Consider the following 17,897-nt stretch of genomic DNA (forward strand, 5'->3'; position numbering starts at 1 on the left):
AAATGGGGCCCTGACCTTTTGACCCATATTTTATCAAAGGGCGCAAGAAATAGAAACATAAAAAATACATAAAAACAAAAGAAAGATAGATCAGGTTCTCTTAAAGGGATAGTTAAGTTCACCTGGAAATAATCATTCACTATCCATTCATTCGTTTGTTTGTTTGTTTTTGCGTGAACTATATCTTAAAAACACGCTTATTTTATACTATATGGGTTGGTGTGAATTAAACTCCTGTTTTATGTGATCAGCCCTTTGAAATAATGTCTTTCTGGCAAATAATTCCAATCTGGCTGCTCCATTCAGTAATATGTGTTTCACGCACTCGTAGCTGATTGGACCATCTGCATGCCAATCACCGTGACGTCTTATTGTTGCTAGGGCGTTGCAAGTAACGAGCCGGTTAAGGCCAGGTTAAGGCAGAAAGCGACACTGTGAACGAGGTGCTCTGTGTAACATTGTGAAGAAACTACAAACCCGTCGTCTTTATATTTTGGATATGATGAAATTTAAGAACTCAGTTCAAGGGACAAGCTCTCACGAAGAAGGTAAGATAGAGCAATATGTGCGTTTTGATATCGCCGTACTTTAGTTTTGAAATCGGCACTTGATTGGCATTCTCGTGATCCAATCAGACGAGCGATTTTAAATCGACCTAAAATACTATTGGCCCTAGGTAATGTGGGTGTGTTTAATTATTTAGTTTCGCTTAAATAATGCTTCTAAAATATATGGTTATAACACTTTTTATATTTCCAAGCAAGTGGATGGTGTTTTAAAGATTATCCTTGTTTACATGACGTTTCTAAATTGAAGATTTACCTCACACGGTCCGAGATTACAAATACGACCAGCTTTAACTGGCATCCACTGTAGCCAATCAGCGCGCAGCAGTGGATTTTGATTGACAGCTCCTCTACCTTAGGTGGGGGTTGGGGCTGTTGAAGTTGATAACGCCGCCATCTTGAAAAGTGAACTCTGATGGTCTCTCTTTTCGCGCCTGTCACAATCTGTTATAAACACCTCATTTTCTCATACCTCGACCTGTTTTTTCTTTTTTTATTCCGGTGACCGTTTTATCCAAAGGTTCGCCCGTCTTCATGCCGGGCTTTGGCAATATTCCGCTTTCTTAATCGGTACGTATTTGTGTTGTGTGTGTCTCTGGTAGCTTAGCATTAGCCAGCTGCCACTTCTCTGTTTTGTCGAGTCAAAATGATTTATATTTCCAGCATTTCTCTCATTTAACTAAATTATTTTTTACATATAATATGGCTAACGGCGTATTTAAACTAACCCAGGCTCTATAAAAGTGTCAAATCTTAACATTTCGCTGGCGGAAGCTCAGTGTCGGCTAATGCCGGGGCCCGACGTACCGAAAAACTTCAGAAAGTGACACACAAAGCCTGTGTATCAACATATTTGTGAATTGTCCGCATAGACAACATTTTGGGGCAATATGAGTGCTTATGAAGATTCTATTGTAATGTTCGAACGGGCTTGTGGTGCCCAAAAATGCTGTCTAGGTAGGCAGTTCACTGGGTTTTGAGACATCACCAAAACACCAACAGAAAACCCGTCTGCACATGTTCTTTTTAAGATTATATTTTGGAAACCCAACAAATCGAGTGTTTTAGGTACTGTTTTTGTTTTCATATAAAAAAAAAGTTATAAATGTGTTCCATAAGGATCATTCAAGGACTTAGGTTATATTATTAAAGGGTAAGACATTGGGTTTAAAATGTAATTCTTTTCTATAATAATCTTATTTCACTGTAGATTTTAAACAGTCTTCAAGCTCTTTGGAGTTGGTTAAGTTACTATATGTAGTACTGATCTCAGATCTTTGTGTTTGCATTTATTTTCCCACATCCTTATAAACACTGCTAAAATCTTCCAGCTGTTTATTTCTTATCTTGTGTGATGTGATTTTATATGAAAGCACATACAAGACTGTTAGCATGAGCAGATCGCTCACTCTTGTAAAAGACAATCTAGTTGGTTTGACAAGGCAGGCCATTTTTATAGTTCACTCAGGCAGATCATCTTTGCAGGCTCGATTCTGAGTGCAACCGGAGGACTTGTGGTGTTGTTGTGGCCTCTGGGATGCTGGAGAGGTTTGGCAACACTTTTTATAGCCCCTGAGAGGGAGTCACGAGGACTTTCTTCAGCTCAGAGTTGCTCAAGCTGAATTGTACAGGTATATAACATCTAGTGTAGTATGTTGTTCTTCAACCCTTTGCACTAGATAAAGTGAACCTGGAAAGATTTGTACCGAGTGTCAATGTCTTAAAAGATCACATCTAGCTTTGTAATGAAGGTAGAGACTAGTAAATCACAGTTTAGTAGAAATGGTCTTTTGGTATAAGGTGATATAAATAGATGACATTCACATCAAAGCAAGTGTCTAGAATAGATGTTCTTGACGACCAAGATATGTTTGCGTTAAATTGAGACTTTTACGCCAGTCAGTTTTTAAGTGCATGTGAAATTTTTAAGACTTTAAAGGTGAAAAAGAAATGTGCCTAATTCTAGTTATGTAGAAAGGGTAATTCTACTTATATCCAGTCATAGAAGTTTATTGACCAAAAGTATGTTATGTTTCTGTAATGTTTTGGATGTCAGCTTTATGCATAGTTAATATACATGCTTCATGCAGTCTAGGCTACAGAGAAAAACCTGTGGTGTCTGTGTTTTTTAATGCACGCATATAATTATAGATGTTCTATTTGGCTCGTCGCTACACATTCATTTAAAACTCGCACGTCACTGTTGACTGAGTTAAGAATTAGAGGAAGTGCTGCTGATAATCATGATCTGTCACTTTGATTGATTGCATTGTTAGTATTCGTTTTTAAATTTTTTATTAACGTTTACATTTTTTGGGGGGGTCGGTGTGATTTTTAAAAATGTTTTTGAAACAAGCCTCTTATGCTCACCAAGGCTGCATTTATTTGCACAAAATGTACAATATATTATTACAATTTAAAATAACTGTTTTCTAATCAATTTTAAAATGTAATTTATTCCTGTAATGGTAAAGCTGAATTTGTAGCTGTCTTCAGTGTCACAGGATCCTTCAGAAATCATTTGGTGCTCAAGAAATATATATATATATATATATATATATATATATATATATATATATATATATATATATATATATATATATATATATATATATATAAATAAACTATATTAAATATTTGTTTAGCAGTTGTGCAGGATTCTTTGATGAATAGAAAATTTACATTATGTGAAGTTCTTTCAAATAAATGTAATAAGTCTGTCACTTTTGATCAATTTATTGCTTGCTGAATAAAAGTTTCTTTAAACAGGTGTTTTGACCTGAAACTTTTGAACAGGCCATTTCATTTTGTGTGAAGAGTATTTGTTGATATACCCAGTAACTAAGTATCAATAGGCTATTAATTGTAATTTCTTTAATTAATGAGAATATGTGAGCACAACCCCCCAAACTGCTTCACCCATGGATGTTGTTTGTGCAATAGCAGTGATAATTTATGCCTATATCATTTGAGTTTGTCTATAACTGCTTAGGCTTGAACAACAATACATTTAAATACAGATTTAAAAGTAAATCAGGGTTGTTATAGGAAATTAATAAAATTAACTTTATTAATTCGGTCACAGACTTTTGAATTCTATAGCAAACTTCAAGTTAATGTCACTGTACAGTGAAATGTTTTAACGCTTGTTATTTTATTTGTGAAATTGATATCACAAGAACTTTTATAGCAATAGCTCTTTTTGAAGGAGTTTTAGGAAGAATTTTGGGTTGTTTGGGATGTTTTTAAAAGTCTGTAAATTGACGGAAAGCATGTTTGCTTGAGAATGGATGGAGGCCAATGTCAAAGCTCTTTCGAGTGAGCCTAGCTCAGCTCCCCTAGTCTATTAATAAGCTTTCCTTCCTCTTAACCATTCATGAAAGTCCAGATGGCTGCTTGCCAGCATTGTAACCTTTCACCTCAGTGGTGTGTGTCCATCCACCTTGTAGACTGGAAAAACAGTTGGGTACCCTTAATAATGCATAGCTGCGTGTTGGTCTCTTCATTTATAATAATTTGATGCCAGAGCTGTCAAATGGTCATATTTGGATTTAACCCGGTATTATTGAATCTCTTATTTGAGATGTTCCATCATCTGTGCCTTATTTGAAATAAAAAGTAACTGAAAGGAAAATGAAACCACAAAGTCATGTGCACATTGAGGTAGTGATAAAGACTGATCAGAGTAGTTAGTCTGGTATTAGTGCAACTGTTTTTGTTGTGTTGCTAGGTTGTCAATGTCATAACAAGGAACTTGTTTGGTTTTCTTTTAAATTTTGCTTATTTTTCCCCTCAAACAAAACTACCTTTTGGTTTGTCAGTGTAAACTGGTGCATTGTTTCTGTATTAAATCATACTCTGTTGATAGAACTAGAATTAAATTGTCTTTTTGAGAACCTGACAAACTGGAAAAGGGTTTCTTGTTGTTAACAGCCTGTGTTTTTTTTTTGATATATTTGTTTTTAATGCTGTGACTAATAACAAGCGAGGGTGATCAAAATCGGGCAAGTCTGTTTATAGAAATGACTAATCTTTCATTTGTTTGGGTTAGAGGAGAGATGAATTTCACTGTTTTTTACCGATGGCTAAGGTATGTTAGATGTAGTCCTAACACTCTCAATCCTGTCTGTTCTCTGTTGCAGGTGTGTGTTGAGTGCTTTTGCTGTGGCAGAGGACGTTTCTGCTGCATGTATCCTTTACTTGAGGGTCTGTCCAGTTTCTACCGCCTGTGGTGCCTGTAATGGGCCAGAAGTCCCAAAGAGCACAAGCATTATTTTATTTTTAATCAGAGTTTTTACTCTCTGGTCTCTGCTACGCTCAGGTAAGCCTTTTCGTAATTAGTCACCTTTTTAAATGTAGCATCTTCACAGTCACAATGCAAATTAAAAAAAAACATAGATGAACAAAACCTGACTTTGTTTTCAGTTCTTGCATCTGAAAACCACCCCCTCCTATTTATTTATTCCTCAGCAGCACCATGTTTTGGAAATTTGATCTGCATACGACGTCCCACATCGACACGCTCCTGGAGAAAGATGACGTTACGCTGACAGAGGTAATGGATGAGGAGGACGTCCTACAGGAGTGCAAGGCTCAGAACCACAAGCTTGTGGACTTCCTGGTGAGGCCACCGTGCATGGAGGATCTCGTGGGCTACATCACCCAGGAGCCCAACGATGATGTGGAGGAGAAGATCAAATATAAGTACGAATATGTTTGATGCTTGCTCATACATTCGTGCTAAAAAAGACTGTTTGGCCTATGTTGGATGTCTAGTTTTAGGGTACATTTAAATTAAGGGGTATTTGACTCATTATTTAGATGTTTAATTGCATGTCTTTTTCATGGAAAGGTATCCCAACATATCCTGTGAACTCCTGACCTCAGACGTTGGCCAGATCAATGACAGGCTGGGTGAAGATGAAAGTTTACTGATGAAACTCTACAGCTTCCTACAGAATGAGCCTCCCCTCAATCCACTGCTGGCCAGTTTTTTCAGCAAGGTCCTGAGCATCCTTATTGGGAGAAAACCAGAGCAGGTATGTGATCAGACGTACTGGTTTGTGTTCAGGAGATATGGAGTCGTGAAGGTGAACTAAATCTCCTTTCTACCTCTAGATCGTGGAGTTCCTCAGGAAGAGGGAAGACTTTGTGGATCTGATGATCAAACACATAGGGACCTCTGCCATTATGGACCTCCTGCTCAGGATGCTCACCTGCATTGAGCCACAGCAGCTTAGACAAGATGTATTAAATGTGAGTTATCATACCTATAATATGATTGTATATTAAGGTTTCTATGATGCTACGTCTCTGTTTTATTGAGGTAAAGCGGTTTGGTTTTGTGCATGCACAGTATTTTGTTTTGTAGATCTGGATGTTTTTCATATGAATACAGCAGGGAATTCATCATGGATTACTCATTTAATCCACTCACTGTCATCATAATACCACCTCACAGTTTCCTCTTCATCTGTTCTCCTGCAGTGGCTAAATGAAGAGAAAGTTATACAGCGGCTGGTTGACATGGTACAACCATCACAAGATGAGGATGTAAGTGAAGTCCAATAAAGATATTAACAAAACAAAAAATTCTATTTAAAATGTATAAAACATTTTTTGGTGGAGCCAGTGGAAAGTTAAACTGAAATGCGTGCCTGACCGTCTCTTATTGTTGAGTCCTGATGACCCATCCCTACTTGATAGCTGTGTAACAGTAATTGTTTGTTCCCTTCACATAGAGACACTCAAACGCGTCCCAGTCGCTCTGTGAGATTATTCGGCTGAGCAGAGATCAAATGTTCCAAGTACAGGGCTGCTCGGAGCCTGACCCCCTGCTGGCCACTTTGGAGAAGTGAGTTTGTCCATGTCAATAAATATATTTCTGTTGACTTCATAAAGTGGCATTTTTGGAGGGATTACGGTTGAGCTCCAGTTTCAGGCACGCTAAAACTCTAGTACTGAATTGACTGTTTGTTTTCCTATTTAGACAAGAGACAGTAGAGCAGTTGCTTTCAAACATCTTCGACAAAGAGAAGAACGAGTCTGCCATAGTCAGTGTAATCCAGATTCTCCTAACTCTCTTTGAGACACGAAGACCAGCGTAAGTACATTTTAGCACAAGTGCGTTGTTTTTTTGTGCATTTTTTTGCATTTTCAGTTTATGTCTGACAATCATTCTTGGTTTTCTCTTTCAGGTTTGAAGGCCATCTGGAGATTTGTCCCCCTGGAATGAACCACCCGTCATTCTCTGTCAATCAGAGTATTCTAGATGCCGTCAGACCAAGACTGAAAGATTTTCACCAGCTTTTGCTCGAGCCCCCAAAGGTGAGTGTGAAAACACTGTGAATGTGTGTTGCAACTTTGGCACATTATATCAGCTGACCTCATTTAGACTGTAATCTCCAAATTCCTAATTACATTAAGCTTTAGACAACAAGACTTTGTTCCTGTACAAATATAACCTGGCAGAATCTTACCCTTTCAAAGAATAGCTTGTTATACATACATATGCGGTGATGGAATCAAATTCAGTGAAACCGTTTAGCCTTTAGCTTTATAAATGGCTTTATTTATTTATTATTTACTTTTTTGTATTTCATTTAGGTCTTTCACACTTGTCTTTACTATTTATTTATTTATTTATTTATTTATTTATTTATTTATTTATTTATTTATTTTTCTTCTTCTAACATTAGAAAACTGTCCTGAACACCACATGGGGAGTGTTGGATCCACCGGTGGGAAATACTCGTCTTAATGTGGTGCGACTAGTGACCAGCCTTCTACAGACCAACACGCATATCATCAACCAGGAGCTCATTGCCCTCAACACTTTGGGAGTCATACTAGTGAGTGTTTGAGACACAGTTAAGAGATCTGTGACATCTTTTTGCTATGAGAAAAGCTTGAATAGCTATGAATAGAAAGTTGAAAAAAAACTACATTTATTTAAAATAGTATTTTTTGTTAATGTCTTTACTGTTATTTTTGATCAACATAATACATCTTTGCTGAATAAAACAATTAAAAAAAATCTTACTGACACCTACATTTTGAATGTGTAGTCGGCTATCTTGCTTTATACTTACTATATATGCCGTTTTATAATTAGTCACACTGAAACTTTACATGCTCATTACAGTTTAGACTAATTAGGACAGAAAGGATGTTTATAATACAATCTGTGCTTTATAGCCATAAATGTTTTAAAATAAATTATTTTCATTTTTTTGTCTGCAGGACATGTACTTCAAATACTTATGGAATAATTTCCTACACACACAAGTAGAAATCTGTACGGCGATGATCTTAGCGATGCCTTCAACCCAAAGTGAATCTCCAGAAATAAACAGAGAAAACGACCAAGAGCCCATAAGAGAAAACATCCTTATTAAACATGTGGGTTTTTCATCCCTTCCACCCACTCGCTCTTTGAAACACAAGCTGTTTGCTTCACACTTCAAAGTTTAATGTATTATTCTCTATTCTGACCTGCAGCTCTTTCAGAAGTGCCAGTTAATACAAAGAATTCTTGATGCCTGGGGATCAAATGAGAAGGAGCAGTAAGTAACTCCTAAATCTGATTGGCTACATGTGAAGAAGAGGAACCATCCTATTTACACATCTGTGACTGTGATTTTGTTTGGAGAGGCCTTTACTGAATCATCCTCCTTTCTTTCTTCAGGGCCGAGGGTGGGCGGCGGAGAGGTTACATGGGTCACCTGACAAGAATAGCAAACTCTATAGTCCACAACAGTGACAAGGGCCCCAATGGGGCACAAATTCAGCAGCTCATCTCAGGTTCGTTTGACAGCATTAACATATTTTTATGCAATTATTTTCAAAGCCATTTCCACTCATATTTCCTTGCTTACAGAGCTTTCAGAAGAAGACCGGGAACGATGGGAGGCCTTTACTTCAGGACAGCTAGCAGATACAAACAAGAAAAACACTGTAGACTTAGTAAGTGTGCTCAGTTTTATTCACTGGTTTCTGTTGCTTTTTTTTATGATGCTTAAAAGTAGCTTTGATAGCATAATTGGCATCTAAACTATATTTTCCCATTTGCTTTCCTCCATTCTCAGGTTAACACGCACCACATACACTCATCCAGCGATGATGAGGTAGATTTCAAAGACAGCGGATTTCATCAGGACTCCTCCCTACAGCAAGTAAGTCTGTGCCTGGATGAGCTCATTAAAGCTGCTATCTGCATGATATGTTCATGGTACTGTTAACATAAAACTAATTCCTTCTATTGAAACTGTTAATGCATTTATAAATTGTTTTAGTCCTTTTAACACTTTTTTTGATGCAAGATGCTTAACTGCTATCAGCTGTTTTAAAATTAAGCTTGTTTGTAGTGTCAAGACTATATCATTATCATTGGTCCTGGGTTTGCCAGGCCTTTTCTGATTATCAGATGCAACAAATGACGTCCAATTTTATTGAGCAGTTTGGCTTCAATGACGAAGAGTTTGCCGATCAGGATGATGTCGGGGAGTAAGTACCCATCGTGCATGACGCTTTTCAAATTTACCGCCTTTTCTGCTGGTAACATTGGGGAGGGTTTAGCATTATTGGTGGGGCTTTGGTTGATTAAAGGTTGTTTTGGGATGTGATTTTGCTTTTCAATTATGGATGCACCGATACCACTTTTTCCAGAACGAGTACTATACTGATGCTGATTCATTTTTGGTATTCGCCGATACCTGTATTTTCACTGAATTTGTAATTTGTAAATGTATTGGTAGAGAAACCAAAAGAATATAAATCATATTAGTTGGCTTAATTTGTTCATCAAATATATATTTCCTTCTGTTATTTTCATGCTTAATTAAGCCTGCTAAAATGCATTGTATGAGCTTCTGTTACTTTCACTGTTCATTCTATTGCTCATATTTTATTTTATCTTTCATTTAATAGCACAGCACATATTTAGAGCAGCTCCAGCAGGGCTCAGTGCTGAGGATTGGGTCAGTGGTTCAAATGTTTAGGCACCAGTGAATTATCAATTCTTTATTCCAATTTTGATACTACAACAAAAAATACCAGCCTAATTAATGTGAATTTAAAACATTATTAAAGACAAGTAAGCAGTCAGTTATAAAATAAGAACAAATAATCGAATTACAAATAGCCCAAATACAATAGAACAAAGAAAGGCTACAAATAGTGTTTTTTGGGGTATCTAACAGGCACAGAAATTTGAATAATCAAATGTGAAAAAAACTGCATATTCTTTACTGTATAAATTAAATACAGATGGATCTTTTTGCAAAGTTACAGAAGGTAGCCTATTTAGTCAAGAGCATTGAGTACTTTTTTTTGTCCTTTGTTTGATTAACATTAAAACAGCAGCAGGTTTATTAGACTGCTGCCCCTTTAAGACCGAACGCACGGACCCCATTTGAAAATACTGTATACGTTCACTTGAGATCTAACCGACTTTGTTTACTAGGATACTGTGCTTTTACATAATTTTGTGTGAATTCGTCCGTACAAGCGCAAGACGTGAAAGACAATTCAGTATTCGCGCGTTGTCTGAGATGTTTGCGTTCATGGAACTTCTTGACCTGCACACGTCCTGTAATAATATAGGGAACCACTCATTATACATCAGGTAACAGTTCATGTTTTCAACACGGGCTGAGTGAACAAGCGATCAAGAGCATTCAACAGAATCTCTCTCTCTCTCTCTCTCTCTCTCTCTCTCTCTCTCTCTCTCTCTCTCTCTCTCTCTCTCTCTCTCTCTCTCTCTCTCTCTCTCTCTCTCTCTCTCTCTCTCTCTCTCTCTCTCTCTCTCTCTCTCTCTCTCTCTCTCTCTCTCCAGTTAACGTTAATAAGCTACATCCCTCGTTTTACTTTCTACAAACTTTCAGCTGACGTCTGTGAAAAAGGAATGCGCTCGACCAGCTCGCGCGTCTGTGCCGCTGCACGCTCAATCCACTGCGAGCTTTTCTCTTATCAGCTCGTGCACTATATTTTGTTTATTCCACTAATAAGATACATTTACTTCATAGACAGCCTTCTTTTTTATCCCCATTATAGCCTTCTCTCTGTTGTCAGTGTTTCTTTGTCTGGACACAAACACTGTACACACACTGCCTGGTATCGGTGCATCCCTTTTTTCAATGAACTCACAAAGCCTGTTTTGGGGGTTGTGTGTGTTAAATCATGGATCATACAGTGTTTTACCTGATTACTTAAATGTGTCCGTTCTGATTACCCATGTGTTCTGAATAGTCTGGTGTGGTGGCCTTGGTGACCGTAACACATTTGAATGGGTTCTTCTTTTGTGTTAGTCATGCTGTGGGTGATGGGGTGCTGCTCTAAGGACCTTACCAAACTAAAACCTGTTCTTTTTAACCTTGCAGTATTCCCTTTGATAGAATATCAGACATCAATTTTTCCTTGAATACTAATGAAAGTGTAAGTATGTGATACATTTAATCAAATTAATTTTAATTATTAGCTGAATTTATTGTAAAGCTCATGATGTGTTTTTATAGTTTGCTCGTGCTGTTCCCATAGGCAAACATGGCACTCTTTGAGGCCTGCTGTAAGGAGAAGATCCAGCAGTTTGAAGATGCCGGATCAGATGAGGAAGATATCTGGGATGAGAAAGATGTCACTTTTGCCCCTGAAGCTCAGAGACGTCCCAGGTATTGTAACCAATGGAACATAACTTTTGAAATGCTTTTCATCATGTTGCTGCGTGTTTTTTTTAATTTTTTTTTTATTCTCCACATCTTACTTCCTACACAGGAGCTCGGGAAGTACAGACAGTGAAGAGAGTACGGACTCTGAGGAGGAGGATGGGAAGCGAGACGCGTTCGAGTCCACTAACGCCACCTCTGATGACAGAATGGAAGTGGACTCGGGGGATGGTGAGAATAGAATTTCTCAGCTGCAATACATTGCCACTAGGGCTGAAACGATTAGTCGACATTGTCGACAACGTCGACAATAAAAAATTGTCGACAAAATATCTTGTTGTCGAGTAGTCGTTTGGTCTCACGTGACCTAATGTAAGGGCCTGCAATATCGCGATTTGACCGCTACAGCGCTGTAGCGCTAGAGAGTAATGCAGCCGTTACAAATGCTGTTGCGGTAGAAGAAAACACACAGCGCGAATTATGACGGAGTGCAAACAAATCCGAACTAGCAAGGTGTGTGAAAGTTGGACAAAACTTCAAACCAAGAATGCTGTCGTGTGCAATACATGCAAGGCGGAACTTGCTTTTCACGGGAGCACAAAATGCATGTTAAAGCACTTAAAGAGGAAACAAGAGGACCCAGTGAGAGGTGAATGTTCTACAGCTGGAGCTAAATAACTCAGTAAATCTATTTATTAGAGAATGCAATACAACTAATAATAGTAATATTAACAATAATAATATAATTACAGTAATGTGGTGATTTATTTTTGCATAGAATAAAGCTTGATCGAGCTTAGGAGTCAGGGCTGTTTTAATTACTGTAACATTGTTAGGTATTACAGTCTTACCACTTGATTTGCCTGTATTTTGTTCCATATTCATGAAGACTTAGAAAAGGAGATGTTATGAAGAATATCATGTCAGTTACTTTTTCATACTGTAAATTAAAAGGTGAATGAGAATGTCTCTGTCAGCTCAATTGTCATGTCAATTTTTATTTTATTTTATTCTTATAATAATTGTTTGCAGATTAAGTTTGTCTGTAATGCAGCTGATTAATTTTTTAGTTTTTTTCTATTAAAAGAGAACAGAATATTTAAACAGTGCTTAGAGAGCATTTGTGAGGGATTTGAGTTGGGCAGAAATCTGAAAACTTAAAGAGAAAGTTCATTAAAACAACCATTTCAAAAGCTGAAGTGATTTTCTTTTTATATATATTATAGTTAGAATATGTATAACTCAGTGTTTTAACTAATTGAAAAAGCTGAATAATCGTTCCAAACTTACTGATTAGTCGGCAAAATAATCGATGAATAGTCGATTAATCGTTCTAATAATCGTTAGATTAATCGATTATCAAAATAATCGTTTGTTGCAGCCCTAATTGCCACCATTTAGCTTTTAGCTGAAGTTCAAGGATCACACATCCTTGTTCTGTGTCTTGCTTCGGATCAGGGCCGGTATGGACGGCAAATTTTGATGACATACCCATGGACACTGGCAGCTCCACGACTCCCAGCGCACCTGTGTCAACCTCACCGGCTGCAGCACCTGAATCTTCAGGCTGGAGCTCTCCAAACGCAGAGACAGAGACGGGTTGGGCCGACTTCTCCAGCTTCACACCCGTCAGGTACATTCACATGCTGTGTGAATGCATGTTTAAAATGAATTTGCACTGATTGTGCTTAAGGTCATGTGAGCGTTCACGCATTGAATTATTTTTTTTTTGTTAGTCTATGCAGACTTTTTTTTTTAACAGTCTTCTCAATTTTCAATGGTTTTGATTGTAAAAGGCTCCCTTTTCTCCTTTTTAATATGTATATTAAATATTATGTGTTAACATTTTAAATGCATGATATCATAATAAATAAATATATTATAATAAATTATATTAATGCATTTTTATGAATTGTAGAAATGCATTCGACCCACACTAGTGAAGATGTACATACTGCAGCTCAAAGCAAGTAAATGTGGAAAAATCATTAGAGGTTCATTTTTCTTTTTCTTTTTTTTCTTTATTTAGCCCCAAGGATCCTTTGAGGAGCAATTCCCCTGTAGCCATGGATACCAGCATAGAAGCGGTGGACCCTCTGGGAGTCAATGCGCCCATGCAGCAAGAAAGTGAGAATTGACCCTCTTACTATTCCTCCTGTCCATATGTCAACTCTTGCAATGGTTCGAATAAAACCATCTTGTTGTTTAGACACGGATCAGTGGCTTTCCAATGAAACCACCCCGACTTCCCCTAGAGGGAAGGTAGGGGATGGCTCGGACCCTGAGGAAGAGCCTGTCAGTGACCGCATCACAGAAACAGTCACCAATGGCTCTATGAAGGAGACGGTCAGTCTTACTGTAGACGCCAAAACTGAAACTGCTGTTTTCAAAAGGTGAGTCCTGCAGGTTTCGTGCACACACAGTGCCTCGCATCACTTCCTCTTCTCCCCTTTGAGACACAAGCTTCACTTCACTCTGCATGTAGACCTGATTTTTTCCTTGTCACGTATCGTCGTCCTCCTGTACCTAGAGTCAGACAGGCCCTGGACCGCCCACTGTCTCTTTTTAACGGGGGCTGTTAAGATGCAGAGCTTTGTAACATCTGTTTTGTCTGTTTGAGAATGCAAAAAAAAAAAAGAACTATCTGTCCTTCTTGAACTGCAACTCTTACAACATGAGCTTCCTCTCTCTCTTTGGCGTGCGTGTGGCTTCAGAGTGTTGAAATCGTATCGGTATGTACAGCCAATCAGGGGGCGTGTCTTGTTTTATTTGGTTTTTCCCATGTCAGCCACTGCGTTTTGGTTTGTAACCATGTTTTGTTTGTTTGTTCGTTCGTTCGTATGTTTGTTTTTCTTTTAAGCCGTAATGTATCCATCACCATTTGCATGTTAATGTCAGAGATGTACAGGTTGTTAACGGCATGAAATGCCCTATACATCCTTTTAGATGTAGCTCATTATGATTCCAAAAGATTTAAGCCCATATGTTTCCCAGTCTTTCCAAATCAGCAGGTGGTGATTTATGGTTTCCCTCCTCATCCTCTGCTGAGGTTTGGTCCCATGGTTCTTTCACATGGCTAAATTAATGAGTATGAGCAGACCCTTTAAAATCCAGGCACTGCGTGAACTTTAATTTGTGTAAATCCGTCTTGATAAAGGAGGATGCTTCTCTGTAGACCTTCCCTAGACCAGAAATATGCCATAATCTTCTTAAGTGGAGGATATAGTTGTTACTGAACCCTAATTAAACACCTTTTTACTGATGCCACCCTAAAGGTAAAGATGGCTGGCATGCGATCACGTTGCAAAAATGGCTAGCTTTATTACACCATTTCACCTACTAAACGTACTAAACGAGCTCATCGTCTAAACCAGTTCTTGTGTGGTTCATAGTCAATCCCGTCTCTGTAAGTCGGTATGCTCACATCTCATTTGTCCATCGAATCCCATCTCAGAACATTTTTCGTTTTGCCCCGTTGCTTTGAATGTGGTCCGTTACGTTCTGCATGTTTGTCCAGGGATTTAAAATGGGGGTTTTCGTATTCAAGAGAGCGGCAATGAAAGCTCCTTAAAATGCTGTCCTCTCTGATTGTCCTGTAGCGAGGAAGAGAAACGATCTACCTCTGAAGACGCATCTGCAAAGTTGTTTGTTGCAGAGAGTGGGGAACCTGAGAAAAGCAATTGTCCTCCTGGCTGCTGTCAGAAACCAGGGTAAGAGTCTTTATTGTATTTGTTTATGAAGTCAGGGTATTAATAAAACAATTAATTTTCTTTTGTAGAGTCTAGGAACTGGCCCATATGGGGCTTTCAGTGATGTTACTATAATGCCAACATAAGCATCTTGTATGTAAATTCAATTGCATTATGTTTATTTACAATATTTATTCATTGACAAGACTTTCAGTAGATTTTAATACTGCCTCTTCTGTTTATTAGCCAAAGGTGTCTTAAGCAGCTGATGCTGATCATTTCAGAATGGACGAATATCAGCCTGGCTTATCACTATCGCTACTATGGTTATTTATTATAATTTTTTTGTATTATAAAATATTAACCTAAAAACATTATATATTGTATATTTTAAAATACAAATTTTGTTATAAAGCAAAAATGTGCAGTTCTTCCAAATTACATTATATACACATTAGACTCATCTCTGCAGATGTTTGGTATTTTTAGGTTGTCATTACAAAAAGTACTGGCTCCCCTTTGTGTAATTTCCTGAATCTACTGACAATCTTGTTGATTGAATTATTATAACAGTGAATATATTTATGGGTCAGTATTTATCTGTTATGTATTTATAACACATAAAATAGGTATAATATGTGACCATGGACCACAAAACCAGTCACATGGGGAATTTTTTTTAAATTGAGATTTATATAGCATCTGAAAGCTTTCCATTGATGTATGGTTTGTTAGTATATGAAAATATTTGGCCGAGATACAACTAATTGAACATCTGGAAGCTGAGGGTGCAAAAAAATCGAAACAATGAGATAATCGCCTCTAAAGTTGTCCATTTATGTTCGCGATTGTGCTGCATTCACTCACAAAAATACATGTTTTAGTTTTAGAGTGTGTATATATGTATAAATATGTTTGTATATACAGTATACACAGAAGTGTGTGTTATACATATACACATTAGACTTTTATGTTAGATGCCATTTAATCGATTTTACAGCCCTAGTACGTACTAAATTATGCATCATTTACTGCTATTACTATAGTTTGTACATGTGTAACAAGGACACTAATGTTAAGTATTACAGAAATTTCTTTCCCCCCAGTTTTTATGCTTTTATTTTTAATTGTCATTTCTTTTTCTCCTTCAGTCTAAAGCACTTAGAAGAGAAAGCGAAAGCCCATTGCGAAGCTCTAAATGGTCCTCTTGAGGATGCGGCCGCCATGGATGAAGCCAAGTAAGTTCTGTGCCCTCCACCTTTTTTCCATTTCCTCTAGTTTTGTGTTGCTTCCACCAATCACATCAAGCCCCTCCCCTTTTCCCAACCAGATCAGAGCAGCGCACGGCCAACCCCGAGGCAGCAGTGAACGGTCCAGCATGAGAGAGTAGCGCTGTCAGTCCGCTCCTGCCCCCGCACACCCCTCCTCCAGGGTCACCCGGAGAGGCCAGTGTCAGACTGGAGCCCCCAAGAAACCACCACCACCATCTTCACCACCGCTGCTGCTGTCGTCTCTTACTCCAGCACTGCACTGACGCCACCAGATCAGGACCAGCAATATTCATATTAGACAGTTGTACAGAAAATTTGAACTGTTATGAAGAGAAACATACTCTAATGATTTTTTTCAGTCGTTTATATACTATTGTTCTTATTAGGTGATCTGTCTGACATCTTGCCACTTAAAAGTGAATAGTAATGTTGCTAGTTAAAAATGATTGTATGAATAAAAAAAAAAATATTTTATAAAAGACAAATGTATACAGAAACAGAGGATTGTTAAAAACCGAAATATACCGATTGGAACGTTAAAGTGTGACCAAAACATAAGCTGTCTTTTTGATAGGATTTTCCTCTTGCACAAAAATCTGCTATTTAATTTCCAAGTAAAAGCAACAGCTACCACAGAAATCTTAAATTGGCAACCTATGTCGGTCTGTTTTATTCTTAAACTTATTGTTAGAGGAAACTGATTTAAGATATTCTGAAATTGATTTATTTTGCCACCGGTGTTAATTGTAAATTTTTCTTGTATCCTTTCAATATGAGCAAGATTTGGACAAAGAAACACATTTTGGTATAGTTTTTAACTTAATTTATTCTTAAAAGAGATGATGTTACATACATGCCCTCCCACCCTTTGATGAAATTTGAATCTGGAGTGAATGAACAGATGGGTCTCCATTTGCATGTAGCTAGTAAGACTGATTCTTACCTACGGGCCTGCATTAAATACAGCCCAACTTTTATAACCATTATCCTCCCCAAACAAGTCAACCTTTCTACCTGAAGAGTGATGGGAATGCAACATATTCCTGGTAATGCTACAATGATCATGCATCAACTTTTTTTTTCTTTTTGTAATAAAACGCTATCTGTGCCAGCAAGAAAGAAAAGGTTCTGTCTGTGAATCAAACGTATTTGTGAATGAGAGTTGATTGTGCCAGTGATCTGGGCAAGGCCTGTCCTACTTCGCTCCGGGTCTGGTATGTGCCGCCATCATCCTGATCAATATGGTGGAATTATTTCCTACTGGCAACTGGGCTACTGTTTACATGTAGGCCTGATTTATCAGGGAATCTTCAGGACCGGTCGTTATAAAAATCCGTTACATAGTTTGCTTTGTGAAGGGAACACATTGCATGGCTTCAGTTTGCAGGTCAGTACACAGTGCATTTTTGCTTTGAGTCCAATAGGTGGCAGTAAAATATTGCAAAATAGCATGGAAATATGCACGGTCACGCTTGAAAGGCGTATTTCTCTTTATGTTGTAACGCATAAGTTGTGTAAACACTAGGCAATTCATTTACTGATTTTTTTTTTTTTTTTAACTCGTGTTCCAAACTTGTACATATTATTTAGGACGAACTGTCCCTTTAAGAATCCTCTACAAAAGATTAACACACTGTCAGTAGCTGCCGCTACTCAATAAATAAGGTTTTAGGTCGTGCATTATTATCATTAATCAGCATACGGAATAAT

At 37.8% G+C, this 17,897-nt stretch overlaps 1 protein-coding gene across 21 annotated transcripts; it reads left to right on the forward strand.

Moving 5' to 3' along the window:
* The first annotated feature begins 353 nt into the window (after positions 1-353).
* ppp6r3 (protein phosphatase 6, regulatory subunit 3) lies at positions 354-17,269 on the forward strand. Of its 21 annotated transcripts, XM_079859512.1 has the most exons (28): positions 412-548; positions 1,087-1,136; positions 2,052-2,197; positions 4,709-4,887; positions 5,040-5,270; positions 5,419-5,605; positions 5,685-5,822; positions 6,054-6,119; positions 6,308-6,420; positions 6,556-6,669; positions 6,764-6,893; positions 7,265-7,417; positions 7,809-7,967; positions 8,067-8,131; positions 8,254-8,369; positions 8,446-8,531; positions 8,654-8,740; positions 8,974-9,071; positions 10,946-11,000; positions 11,103-11,233; positions 11,337-11,458; positions 12,686-12,860; positions 13,257-13,354; positions 13,437-13,620; positions 13,942-13,959; positions 14,827-14,937; positions 16,068-16,154; positions 16,247-17,269. In XM_079859512.1, the coding sequence occupies exons 5-28, from the start codon at positions 5,044-5,046 to the stop codon at positions 16,296-16,298; spliced, it is 2,772 nt and encodes a 923-aa protein (XP_079715638.1). In that variant the 5' UTR covers positions 412-548; positions 1,087-1,136; positions 2,052-2,197; positions 4,709-4,887; positions 5,040-5,043; the 3' UTR covers positions 16,299-17,269. The 21 variants fall into 21 exon arrangements, with proteins under 21 accessions (XP_079715635.1, XP_079715634.1, XP_079715624.1 ...); XM_079859515.1 differs by lacking the exon at positions 13,942-13,959 and having other exon boundaries at positions 402-548; positions 5,037-5,270; XM_079859508.1 differs by lacking the exons at positions 1,087-1,136; positions 2,052-2,197 and having other exon boundaries at positions 374-548; positions 5,037-5,270.
* The last annotated feature ends 628 nt before the right edge of the window (positions 17,270-17,897 follow it).

This window comes from Squalius cephalus (genome assembly GCF_949319135.1).
Source record: "Squalius cephalus genome assembly, chromosome: 23".
NCBI lineage: Eukaryota > Metazoa > Chordata > Actinopteri > Cypriniformes > Leuciscidae > Squalius > Squalius cephalus.